Genomic DNA, 14,253 nt, shown 5'->3' with positions numbered 1-14,253 from the left:
GTTTTCCCACCTTGGACTTTATATTTTCCTACAATCTAAACAAAGTATTTTGTTTTTATGCATAGTATATGTACATTTGTTAAATAAATATTAAAAATAAATTTTTTGAATTGCTTGAATAACTGTTTTAAGAAGATTGGGAAAAGAAACCTTGATGTGTTTTAACTACGATCGTCCTATGTGAGTTGGGTGTGAATTTATCTGATATATAATGATACCATTGTGTTTTACTCAACAGTGAGTGTGGTAGGTCCGTCCTATTTGCCTTTCCCTGCACCAAATATATTTATATATTGATTGTGGGAATCCATCCCCAAATAAACTGCTATGTGTTTATAGCCATACATACCTTAGGGAGTATTGTACATTCCGCATCATTAAGAAAAAGGAGGATTTTAATCTACTTTTAAAAGGATTTCAGTGTGTGCAATTGTTGGAAACTATTCTACATGTGTGGTCTTTTTCATTATATATATATATATATATATATATATATATAAAATTAGTCTTGATGAGGACTTTTTTAAGAAAGTGACAAGCTGCAAGATTGTTTTATTTGAAAAGAAGCTCTTCAGAGACTCTACCTTAATTTATTATATGTCTCAGAGCAAAGGCGCCCTGAGCTGAGGGGAGGAGCCGCTTTAATGGGGAAGCTGTCTCTCCTTGCTGATTATTTAAAACCCCGGGACGCTGATTCCAGCACCAATTGTCCCTGGTGGTCTAGTGCAGTGGGTCTCAAATTCTGTCCTCAGGACCCCACAGTACACGTTTTCCAGGTCACCCAGCAGGTGCACAGGTGTATTCATTACTCACTGACACATTTTAGAAGATCCACAGGTGGTTATAATTATTTCACTTTTGATTTTGTGAAGAGACCTGGAAAACATGCACTGTGTGGTGTTCTGAGGACAGTGTTTGAGAACCTCTGGTCTAGTGGATCACGGTGGCTAGAGGCTGCATCCACACTCAGCACCTCCGGTCTGCCCCTGGAGTTATGCCTGCTATCGCGCGCGGTGACCCACCTTACCTGTCCCCTCAGTGTCCGGCTGCAGTCTGGGTCCTCCTACGGGATGCCCACCGAGATACCCAGCTCTGTATTGGCGTTGCAGCACCGGAGGGGTGACGGAGCGGCAGCGCAGACGTCCCACGGACAGTCTGCAGCTGCGCGCTCTAAGTAGTAAAAGTAAAATAAAGAAATCATAAAAATAAAAAGCTTAAGGGCTACCTAAGCAGCCCCCCCGTGTAATGGTGACCCGACTCCGACCAGGCACCAATGAAACTGAGGTGCCTCTGGCTCGGGGTATAGGGAGAGTGGACCAGTGCATCCTGGGAGCTGAAAGCTTTTAAACTGTGTGGTGCCCGGATTCCAGTTCCATCATCTACACCCCAAGGTCTCCCTGTGGAGCCTATAGACCCTGAAGAACTAATTAATTATATAATCACATTTTAAGGATATATTATATCTGATGTAAATATAGCTTGTAATCAAGGTGTGTGTATGTGAACACCAATGATTTTAGCAAAATCTGAATTTAAATGGACTAATATTAAACAACAATATTTAATTAGTATGAATTCACCAAGAACCAGTGACATCACTGGGGGAGATTAATTTTTTTTTTTTGGTGCGCTAACTGATCAACTCAATTGCTCGCACTTGTCGTTTGGGGGCCCAAAACACGTACTATTCGACGATTTCTGCTTGCCACTGGAGGAGAATGCGAACAGAAATATGAGTGCCCCTGGCATTCGTGACTGATCAGAGCAACAATTGAATTGCTTTGATGGGCGCCAATTACTTAGCTTGCCCAAAAAAAAAAAAAAAAAAAATACCTTCTTCCCCCCGCCCAATGAGCCAAGAGGCAAAATGCATTATGTCTGAATGAGTGCGCCTCATGCTATATTGATAGGCTACAGTTTCACAAATTCTCTCAGAATGCTGGCTTCATTGTGTGTTGCTGTGGGGTCAAGCTTTCAATCAACAAAATTAATTGCAGAAATAAGGTGACATGCAGAAACACAAATAACAGTACTCACAGAAAAACACACAAACACATGGTTTGACATTAAAAAATATAATTGATATGCAAGACATTTCATTGGATTGGAAATAAATGGCATTATTTCCTGGTGTGTGTATTTTATTTTTTTGCTCATTCCTGACTTGGTACAACCCTGTGGTATTCACGGATATCTCAATAAAAGCCATACAACATTTCATGAATGAACATGACCTATATAAACTTGCCTTTTAGTAATACAAAACATTGCTATTTGTCATGGATGCCATGACCCAGGTTACCACGTGCAATGCCTTGCATGGCCCTCTGGTTGCAAAAGATTTACAATTAGCAAACAAAAGAAAAAAAAAAAAAGTAATAAAAAAAAAGGGATGGGAAGGAGATGTAGGCAAAAAGTAAAAAAACAAAAAAAAAAACAAATCTGAGTCAGAGTTAAAAAGCCCACACAATAAGTGTAGAGCTGGGTCAATTAAATGCCATTGGTTGTGGGAAGGGCTCAAAATCATTGCTTAATACACATAAAATAAAAAGAACTGTTAGAATCCTTAGCCAAACATAAACTTCAATAATTAAAAATGGCTGTTAAAAGCCAAAATAATGAATCAAACCCCAATTAAAAAGCAGTAAGGTCATCCTCAGTCTTATAAAGGCATTTAATCTCTAGGAAGCCACATAATCAATGCATCACTAGCCCCTCTGTCCAGATATAGGGGCCACGTCCACATTACACAGACCTTTCATAGACAACCTGAGGAGTAAAACTGTACAGCAGGGTGTTCAAAGTTTTCAGAGAAAAATGACTGACCTGTAGAATAAATGACATGCCAAAACAAAAAAAAGCCTGTCAGGGTGTTACTCTGCAGGGCAGATTGCCTCTGGTGTAGTATATATATGCAGAGATGCCCCAAGCCTACATTTCTTGGTTTGGGAGGTCCTCACTGTCCTAGCAGTTTTAGCTTTAGATTCCTACCCAGAGTACAACTGTAGTCAGTAACTCATATTGCTTCCGTTTGGCCAGAGAAAAATAAAAATCACCATTTCATTCTAACTAGGCTACTTGGCTTTAAAATAAAACAAAATCTAAATGTAGAAAAAAAAAAGGGAAAAAGTTGATATTTGTCACACAGCCACACCAGAATCATCATTTACAAAAGGAAAAAAAAAAAAAAAAAAAATTGTGATAATTTGTTTTTAAATATTTGAAAAAAAAAAAAAAGTCACCCCTTTCACCAGCAAACCCTATAAATATTTGCCACCGTACTTCTCCCAGATCACACACTCTTCCTCTCAAACACAGACTTAATAGAGTACAGAACATAAATATTTTTCAATAAGAAAAAAACCCAATAAACAGAAGGGAGGAGGATGAAAAAAAAACAGAAGACAGACAACTCTACACGAAAAAAAAAAAAAACATACCTATAGTAGCACCTAGAACCAAAACATCTAAAAGAATAAGAAACCTAAATTACTATAAATGCATACGGCAGCAAATGGGTGGAAATAATCCCATTCCGGTAAAATGCAACTATACAACTCCAGTACTGCCAGAGGCTCCTGTGGCAGCACAGAGGTTATAATTTGCATTGAGGAGGCCAACAGAAACAAAATATGGAGTCCAGTTTTCCCAGTCCCATTGCGCATTTCTATGGGTACTTAAGTACAGCAGCCTATTTTAAAGCCGCTCTGTGCCTGTAGGAGGAGAAGTCCGTGCGAAAGGTGAGAGAGGGGTTGGGTAGGTGTCACACGTCATTTAATCTCCCAGAATCAGTTTAACAAAGGATGCCACATCAGTGTTCTTTGATTCATGCAGCATAAAGAACGGGTGTTGCTGTGGGGAAGAAGTGTAAAACAGACTGTTAAAGTACATAGAAAAACAGCCCACACATAAAAAGCATAATATCTCTGCAAAATGGCTGTTCCTTAAAGAGAGTGGGAGCAACTAAAATCCAGATGAATGCTGTGTTGTAAGTTGATATATACCACACCTGTGAACTCTGTGCTACCTGCAAAAGGATCTTAAGTATCATTATTTTTAAGAAATTTTCTAGAAAATTTTAGAAGTATTTGTTCTGCTGAGCTCTATGTGGTTTGTTGGCATAAACGATAAATATACAGGCAGATTCAGCATCTCCCTCCAAGCAACCGCAATAGTCTCAAATTTGGTAAAAAAGAGCACATGTGAAAAAATCTGACAGATCCAGCCGTATGGAGCAGAGTTGAAATGGACACTTCTCAAGAAACACAACTGCTGCTGGTTGGGAGACATTGAGAGCTGACCACTACCTCGCCATGTCTGACACTGCTCCAGGCTGCATCTGAGCAGAGATCGGACGTCCTTCGGTATGTGACACACTCCAATAAGCAGCACATCAGGTCTAAATGTCCTCCAAAAACGCAGCTTGTATGACAGCTTAATATAATAAAGGTTCCATTTATGAAGCATATAGGTAAAAGGTAAGTAATTGCTTAGGGCACCTTGGTTTAGTCGGCAGAGGTTAAAAGGCTTCCTGTTTTGTTATGTTTCCCAATTTTTGATAAGATGCAACGACCAGATGGCAATGATAAAACATCTTTGGGTGTTGTGTACTGTACTGTACTGTAGTGTGAAATAATAAAACAAGCTGTAAATAAAGTTCAGCTATTAAAACTGAAATTATATACTTACCATGAGCTCTGGGTAAGTTGGACGTTCTTTGGAATTCTTCTTCAAGCTGTGAACATAAGAGGTTTACTTATGATACATATAATACTTTTGGCAATGTTTACAAAAAATTTATTGACACTACTTCCAACTTACATAGGGTGTGGTAGATTTCATTGACATTTACAATGCCATCGTTCATTAGGTTGACAAGTGAATGTCAACATGTTCAATAATGTTGACTTTGACCATGTCGACATTCAGCATGTGGTCTCTGCTGTGATGTCAACATTGTTGTAGTGCAAAAATGTATTTTGATCGTAATATCGCATATCTATTCCTAACTCTAATGGAAATGTTGACACTGTCAATTTCAACATCACAAATATGGACCTTCTGACTGTCGACATTTTACACGAGACATAGGGGGGGTAATTTAGAGCTATGTAGCTCCCAGGATGAGTACCCAGAGCTATTCAATTGTCCATGCTGTTAATCCTGTGATATGCGGTGTGAGCAAAAATCCGCTCTAACCAGTGCTCTGGCCTAGTCGTGGTATTACCGCATATGGTAATAGCAACGTTCCTGGCAGTCAGAAAATGCAGTTTACTGTGACTAAAGGGCCCCATACATCAGCGACGGATTGTCGCGATCCTGCAACCCGGCATCGCAGGATTGCAGAGATCCAACATGTTATATTTTCCCGATTGGACGATAGCGATCAAAAAATTATCGTGATTGTTTATTCGGGAACATTTAACATGTAAAACTTCAGCGATCCTGCGACGGATCACTGAACATCGATGGTGGCCGATCGGCGTTTGATATAGCATTGCTACATCAAGACAATCTGTCGCAGATGTATGGGCACCTTTAGCCCCGGAAAACTGCATCTAACAACTTAAGTGCCGGCCGCGATACAGTCAATTGAAAAGTGGCACTCATCTGGGAGCTACATTCTCACAATGCTAATTGAATTCACCCCATAGTGACTGCATACCTCTTAAAATGTATTATTTGTATGAATTAGCAAATATTTAACATACATACACATATACACATATATACATATACACATATATACACATATACATACATATACACATATACATACATATATACATATACATACATATATACATACATATATACATATACATACATATATACATACATATATACATATACATATATATACATATACATATATATATATATATATATATACATACATACACACACACACACACACACAATATATTTTCCCTTTTTGGCATCCACACGTAATAACAGTCACTAAAAGTATCACTACAATAACTTGGTAAATACCCTTCACACTTAGCTCATATCTCGGGCAACACCGAGACACACACCCTTGCAGGCCCTATTGGCCAATAAGGAATATAGATTGGGCCCCCAGCTACTTTTACAAGCTGTTAAAATATGGGTACTGGTTAATAAACTCCTGGGTTTCACAGATAATGACCTGAATACTCCCTTATGGAATGCTAAAGCATTGCCAGAACTATCATCCTTAGAGGCGGAAGCAGTATGGGGTAAAGAGGAATAACTGTGTTGAGACAGGTCTATGGCGATAATGTCTAAAATAATTTACCCAATTACGTAGTGAATTCAATCTTCCCCATACACTATTCTTCAGATATTTACAGCTTAGACACATATTAAATACACAATTTGCGGGTGCACCTCTGATGTTACAGTATTCTGTGCGCAAGTTGTTCCTACTGTCCCTAAACGCTCGTAGAGCTCTCTAATACGCCTCTACTCCTTTATTATGAATGCTCACCATTCATCTAACCTTCCAAGTCTTAAACAAAAGTGGGAAGTGGAGGTAGGCCCAATATGTGATGAATACTGGTCTCTGGCCCTTGGTAGTCCAAGAGAATCCACGGCAGCTATTACATTCCAGCAAATTCTATTATTTATACTACACAGGACTTACCTCACCCCTGTAAGCCTCCTTCAATTTGTCCTAAATATGGGTGTTCCCAAGGGACCTTTTGGCATCTCCTTTGGTCCTGCCCAAAAGTGCAGTTTCTGGGGCCAGGTAATTGGAGTGATTGCATCATCAAATATACCCCAATCTGCTTTGACTCCGGCAGTTTATACTCTTGGTACTTTGCCCGAGGATGTTTTTGATGATAGGTACACTAGATAATAATGGGATTTTGGTACCTACCGGTAAATCCTTTTCTCTGATTCCAAAGGGGACACTGGAGGTGCTTACGCTGGGGTATAGAGGCGTGGATAACTGGAGCTGGCACTTTAAAATAATCTAGAAGTGTGAAGCTCCTCCCCCTCTATGCTCCATCAGCCCTCAGTTTAGAAAATGAAGACCGAGAGGAGATGGAGAACAAGCGGAGTAAAAGGGAGAGAAGAACATACAATAATCAAACATACAACATACGGAACAAAACCAAACAGGCAGGGGAAGAGCGCTGAGGTGGGCGTCCAGTGTCCCCTGTGGAATCAGAGAAAAGGATTTACCGGTAGGTACCAAAATCCCATTTTCTCTTTCATCCACTAGGGAACACTGGAGGTGCTTACGCTGGGGACGTCCCAAAGTTTTCCCCACGGGCGGAAGCGCTCTGCGGCACCTGCAGAACTAGGCAGCCAAAACGGTATGCCGAAACAGCGAACGTATCAAATTTGTAAAACTTGACAAACGTGTGAACTGAAGACCAAGTGGCTGCACGGCACAATTGTGACGTGGAGGCTCCCCTACCGGCCGCCAATGACGCACCCACAGAACGTGTGGGATGAGCCGAAATGGACGAAGGAGGCCGGCGGTCGGCATTAACCTAAGCCTGATGAATGTCAGCCGGATCCAACGCGCCAAAGTCTGCTTAGACGCTGGCCAACCCCTCCGAACCGCATCATAGAGGACAAAAAAACGACTCAGACTTACGGAGGGAAGCAGTCCTGTCAACATAGATGCGGAGAGCTTCAACCACATCCAAGGTAGGAGAACCACCAGAGTCCTCCACCCAAGATGGTACCACAATAGGCTGATTAATATGAAAAGCCGACACTACCTTGGGAAGGAAGGCTGCTACCGTCCGGAGTTCCACCCTATCAGCATGAAACAGAAGGTAAGGTGGCTTATAGGACAGAGCACTCAATTCAGAAACTCTACGAGCCGATGCTAGAGCCAGGAGGAGGACCGTCTTCCAAGACAAGTACTGAATATCAACCCTTCCAAAGGTTCAAACATGGACGACTGAAGAAACAGAAGCACCAAGTTCAATACCCAGGGAGCTTTCGGAGGTACAAAAAAGGAGGCTGCAAACGCAAGACTCCCTGAAGAAACGTCTGCACCTCAGGAATGAGGGCCAATTGCCGTTGAAAGAAAATGGAAAGGGCAGAAACCTGCACCTTTAAAGTTCTAAGACGAAGACCAGAATCCAGGCCAGTCTGAAGAAAAAAAAAAAAAAAACAGAAACCGGGACACCGAAAAGTCCTAGAGGGAAGATCCCGACTGGAACACCATGAGATATAAGAACGCCAGAGGCGATGATAATGCGCAGCCGAAACTGGTTTCCTGGCACGTAGCATAGTGGGAATAACGGAGTCTGGGATTCCTCTTTATCTTAGGACAACGGTTTCAAGAGCCACCCCGTTAAACGCAGTTGCGCTAGGTTGGAGTGTATGAAAGGACCCTGCTGCAGCAGATCCGGGCGCAGAGGAAGGGGCCACGGATCGTCTGCCAATAGGGACCGAAGGTCCGAGAACCAACTTCTCCAAAGCCAGTGCGGAGCCACGAGAATGACAGAGGCTGACTCGTGTTTTATCCTTTTTTAGCAGTCGAGGAAGAAGTGGAATCGGAGGAAAAAGGTCAACGAAGTCCTAGATCCACGGAACGGTCAGAGCGTCTACTGCCACTGCCTGCGGATCTCAAGTTCTTGACACGTATACCGGTAGCTGACGATTCAATCGTGACCCTATGAGGTCCACCTGAGGACATCCCCATCGACGTATCAGCGCGTTGAACACGTCTGGATGAAGCTTCCATTCCCCGGGATGGATATCCTGTCTTAGGTTATCTGCTTCTCAGTTGTCCACACCCGGGATGACTACCGCCGACAGGATTACTGACTGGCTCTCGGCCCACCTGAGAACCTGAGTTACTTCTCACATGGCCCTGCGACTCCGAGTTCCTCTTTGGCGGTTGATGTACGTGACGGCCGTCGCGTTGTCGGACTGAACTCTTACCGGACGAGTTCTTAGAAACTCTGCTGCTTCTATCAGAGCATTGTAAATCGCTCTGAGTTCCAACACATTTATGGGCCACTTTTGTTCTAGAGGGGACCATCGACCCTGAAAGTGATAATTGAGGACTACTGCTCCCCATCCTCGAAGGCTGTACGTTGTTACGATGATCCAGTCCCACACTCTGAATCTCCGGCCCGCTAAAAGATTGTTGGATTGTGTCCACCAGAGAAGGGTCACTCTGGTAGCTGGGCTCAGACGGATCTGTCGATGTAGAAGCAGATGAGACCCTGACCCCTGTGTTAGTAGGTCCAGCTGAAACACCCTGGAGTGGAATCGCCCGAACTGTAGTGCCTCGAAGGCCGCTACCATCTTCCCCAGGAGACGCAGACAAAGAAGGAGGGACACCTTCTATGGTCTGAGGAGCAGCTGAACCAAATCCCGGGCTTTGTCTATTGGAAGGAAGATCCTCTGTGATGCCGTATCGAAGATCATGCCCAGAAACAGGAGCTTCTGGGACGGATAGAGATTTGATTTCTTGAAGTTTATTATCCAACCGTGTTGGAATGTGGTTCCCAGATGGGAACGTGGAGATAGGCATCCGTGATATCCAGGGATAATAGAAACTCTCCTGGTTCCAAGCTCGCAATAACTGACTGCAGAGACTCCATTTGGAACCGATACATCTTCAGATACAGGTTCAATGACTTGAGGTTCAAGATGGGCCTGACCGATCCATCCGGTTTGGGTACTACAAACAGGTTAAAGTAAAACCCCATACCTTGTTGATGTTCTGGAACCGGAACTAGCACAGATGATACTACTAGAGACTGGATAGCCTCCTGTAGAACCCTGGCCTTGTCTGCAGGTATTGGCAGACTTGTAGTTAAGAACCGAGGTGGAGGGGGGACCTCGAAGTCTATTCGGTACCCCAGGGAAATTAGTCTGCGGATCCACGGTTCTGGAGACGTCTGGTTCCAAACTTGTTGAAATCTGCAGGCGGTGCTCCCACTGTAGGTGGTCCCAGGAGGGACGGAAGACCGTTATTCCACCTGTTTCTCAGCTGGCTTAGGCTCCTGTCTACGTGCAACAGTGTGTGGGCGGCCTCTACTCTGTCGCCTCTTGCTTGGGAGGGAGCCCCTCTGGCTCTCACACGAAAGGAAAGTTGCGCACGAAAGGAATGAAACGAAGGTCCAGCATAAGCTCTTCTGGGAGCCGGTGCAGTTGACGGGAGGAAGGAAGACTTACCCCCCCGTGGCCTGGGATATCCATTTGTCTAATTCCGGGCCAAACAGCATGTCGCCATTGAATGGTAAACCCTCCACCGCACGCTTGGATTCTGTGTCCACATGCCAGGCGTGCAACCAGAGGGCTCTGCGGCCCGAAATAGCAGAAGCAGATGTGCGAGCACTAATCTGACTAATATCTTTTGACGCTTCTCCCAGGAAAACTTCAGACTCATGGATGTGTTCTGCTAGTATGCGTAACCTACTCTGGAAGTACCAGAGTCCAAACCTGTAATCAACTGGTCAGTCCAGCAAACCACAGCCTTGTTAACCCAAGCAGTAACAAGGGTGGGCCTAAGCTGAGCACCCGCTGCAGTATAAATAGATCTTAGCGTTGTCTCCAATTTACGATCCGAAGGATCTTTTAGTGCTGTGGCTCCCGGTACTGGGAGTGTTTAGAGAGACGGGAGATGGACGCATCAACTGGAGGGAATGTTTCCCACTTCTCCATCATGGATGATGGAAAAGGGTAGCTAGAAGGAAAACCGGCGCGGAATTTGGAACAGTTTATCCGGTTGTTTCCAGGCCACTGAGAGCTGCTGTTGAAGATGCAGTGAGAATGGAAAAAACGCCGATTTTGTTGTTTATGAAATAATTCACACTCCTGGGATGCAGGAATAACATCTTCAGGTAATTTAAGGATTTTTCTGACCGCCAAAATTAGAGATTCCACCCCGGGAGAGATGGACTCTAACTCTAGAGGGGTATCGTCCTGTGACGCTTCCTCCAATTCCCCTCCCTCTTCCGTAGCGAGGAATTCCTCGTCAGACTCTTCTAACTGGAGAACAGTCGATAAAGGACGCTTTTGTGTCGGTCCTTGTAAGGAAGTGGAGGGAGCGTACACAGCTGTACCCATAACCTGTACCAGGGTGTCAAGAGACTTGGTTAGCCCAGCAACCCAGGGAGGCTGAGACTTACATGCCTCAGCTAACTCAGACGTTAAATCCGTCATTACTCCTACCATGTCAGCGGCCCATGTAGGCGCAGGTGAGGCAATAATAGCCATAGGTGGATCAATTGCTATACAAGCATCACATAACGTGGACCCAGCAGCATGCGGCTTGGTTAGTTTATTGTTACAGCTAGAACAAACAAACATCCTTTGAGATGCCTTTGTTCTGTTTGACATGGATACACACAGTCACCACACACAGAGGGACAGAGTATATACAGAAGTAAAGAAAAACAGAAGGCTGGCTTGGGACACAGAGGAGGAGATACACCCCACTCCCTTCCCACAGATCAGATTCCCTGCACCCCCAGTGTATTATGCACAGTCCCTGTACCAGAGCCTTCTGTGCTTAACTTGTAGCTTTTTAGCCAGGAATGGGAGCAAAAGAATCCAGCCTTCAGTTCTGCTGCACTCTTCCTGGATAAGGGAGAGATACAGGCATGAAACAGTTAACAAACGGCAGCCACGCTGTTACTACAGGCGCTTGCCGCGTATAGAGAGAGACAGCCCGCGCTGCTTAGGCTCCGCCCCCTTCTTCATGCCCTAAGGGCTCCATTATGGCTGCTATGTGGTCCATCCCCCCCCTCCCCTCCGCGCTACCTGCTTGTATCAGCAGGGAGAAGCAGGGAGCCGCGTGTATCAGCGGGGAGAGGGGAGAAGTAGGGAGCCCCGCGTGTAGCGCTGTGTACACACAGCTTCCCTTAGACAGCACAGGGCAGCGCAGACAGTGGGCTTCCCTTACACAGCGCACAGGTGTAGCGCTGTTTAACTGTGCTATGCACACACTAACACAGCGCAGCATGCTGTGTTAGCGCAGGGCAGCGGGGCAGGAGCCGGGGGATGCGCAGCTTGTTACTCACTGCGTGTCCCCTGTAGTCTCTCTATGGCAGGTCAGCAGTCTTCTCTTCTTGTGTGAAGACTTAGCTGTGGCGATAAGGAGCTGTCAGAAGCTCTTGTAATGAGCCCTGTGCACTCCTTCCTGGTGTTTGCTAAAACACCAGGGCGCCAGGTACCCGGACCCCACCTTTTAGATAGGTGGCGAAGGGTACCTATAGGAGTGTAAAAGATGCTTTTAAATAAAAAAAATAAAATAAATGTATTTGCTGGAGCACAGCATAATGTGACCAGCTCCACGAGGCACATTTTCTAAACTGAGGGCTGATGGGGCATAGAGGGGGAGGAGCTTCACACTTCTAGATTATTTTAAAGTGCCAGCTCTAGTTATCCACGCCTCTATACCCCAGCGTAAGCACCTCCAGTGTCCCCTAGTGGATGAAAGAGAAACATTATTAATTTATGTACCTTGGCCAAGGTATGCATAGCGAGAGCGTGGATGGCTACTACAGGTCCTGGATTTCAAACGTGGGTTGCTCTAGTTAATACCACAATCTCTCATGAGCGGTATTTATATACTACTCGTAAAGCTGAATCTAAGTTTGACCGAATTTGGTAGATATGGTTACAATCTACATATGCCAATTTACCACTGGATCAACATACTTTACCTAGACTCTAAATTTTATGATATGTTTATTGATTGGGAGTCAGACTATGGTTAGATCTTGCGTGATGCTGCGTATATATGATTATCTAATACATATTGGGAATGGAAATTTCTACATTATGTGCCATAGCATTTAAGTGTTAATACTCTAGCGTAATAAATAAATATATATATATATATATATATATATATATATATATATTGTATATTCTGTACTAGATGATTTTGTTACTATTCTGCACTATTATTCTCTCTCTCATATACTTGTATAATATGTTTATATATGCTGTCTTTTTTTTTTCTCTATGCTCTGCAGTTTGCGAATGTGTTTTTTATATTCGGTGTTCTATACTGTATATTCGCGATGGATATGTTTTACGCTTTTGATCTGTGATAATTATCGTGTTTTTTGTTTTTTTTTAGTTTGTTTTATTGTTATATTGTTATATTGTATTGTTTAATTGGAAAACATTTTCAATAAAAAATTCTCAATGCTGGAAAAGGCATTGTTTGTCACCAAACTGTTCTTTGATGGTTGGGAGAAGTTGCTCTTAAAGGATGTTATGGTACCATTCTTTATTCATGGCTGTGTTCTTAGGCAAAATTGTGAGTGATCCCACTCCCTTGGCTGAGAAGCAACCAATGGTCTCAGGATGCTTTACTGTTGGCATGACACAGGACGAAGACATTTGGAGGAAGGCCTGGTGTCAAGAAGGGTAGCAATGAAGCCATTTCTCTCCAGGAAATACATCAGGGACAGACTTCTATTCTGCAAAAGGTACAGGGATTGGACTGCTGAGGACTGAGGTAAAGTTATTTTCTCTGATGAATCCCCTTTCAAATTGTTTGGGGCATCAGGAAAAATGCTGTCCAGGGAAGGAAAGGTGAGGTCTACCATCAGTCCTGTGTCATGCCAACAGTAAAGCATCCTGAGACCATTCATGTGTGGTGTTGCTTATCAGCCAAGGGAGTGGGCTCACTCACAATTTTGCCCAAGAGCACAGCCATGAATAAAGCATGGTACCAAAACATCATCCAAGAGCAACTTCTCCCAACCATCCAAGAACAGTCTTTCCCAGCATGATGGAGCACCTTGCCATAAGGCAAAAGTGATAACTCAGTGGCTTGGGGAACAAAACATCCAAACTTTGAGTCCATGGCCATGAACCACCCCAGACCTTATTCCCATTGAGAACTTGTGGTCAATCCTCAAGAGGCGGGTTTACAAACAAAAACCCACAAATTCTGACAAACTCCAAGCATTGATTAGGCAAGAATGGGCTGCCAGTCAGTCAGTATGTGGCCCAGAATTTGATTGACAGCATGCCCGGACGAATTGCAGAGGTCTTGAAAAAAAAGGGTCAACACTGCAAATATCGACTCTTTGCATAAACTTAATGAAATAGTCAATAAAAGCCTTTGACACTTATGAAATGCTTGTAATGTTACTTCAGTATAACCATAGTAACATCTGACAAAAAGGTCTAAAAACACTGAAGCCACAAACTTTGTGAAAACCAATACTTGTCATTCTCAAAACTTTTGGCCATGGCTGTACTATTGCAAAGAGCTTTAGAAACAATTGAAAAAAAAAAACCCCAGAAGATCTCCATTCA

General features: G+C 43.5%; 1 protein-coding gene across 2 annotated transcripts in view; it reads right to left on the bottom strand.

Annotated features, from left to right (window-relative positions):
• Nucleotides 1-2,059: 2,059 nt before the first annotated feature.
• Nucleotides 2,060-14,253, bottom strand: part of MAP2K6 (mitogen-activated protein kinase kinase 6) — an 81,668-nt gene continuing 69,474 nt past the window's right edge. For both annotated transcript variants that reach the window (XM_088472979.1, XM_088472970.1), the window contains exons 11-12: nucleotides 4,690-4,735; nucleotides 2,060-3,852 (exon numbers count right to left, since the gene is read on the bottom strand). In XM_088472979.1, coding sequence (XP_088329105.1) covers nucleotides 3,775-3,852; nucleotides 4,690-4,735 — 124 coding nt within the window. In that variant the 3' untranslated portion in view covers nucleotides 2,060-3,774. The remainder of the gene's footprint in view (nucleotides 3,853-4,689; nucleotides 4,736-14,253) is intronic.

The sequence above is a fragment of the Taudactylus pleione genome, unplaced genomic scaffold (assembly GCF_031769625.1).
Source record: "Taudactylus pleione unplaced genomic scaffold, aTauple2 ptg000016l, whole genome shotgun sequence".
Lineage (NCBI taxonomy): Eukaryota > Metazoa > Chordata > Amphibia > Anura > Myobatrachidae > Taudactylus > Taudactylus pleione.
The sequence above is the reverse complement of the archived record's forward strand: the minus strand, read 5'-3'. Positions and strand labels throughout refer to the sequence as shown.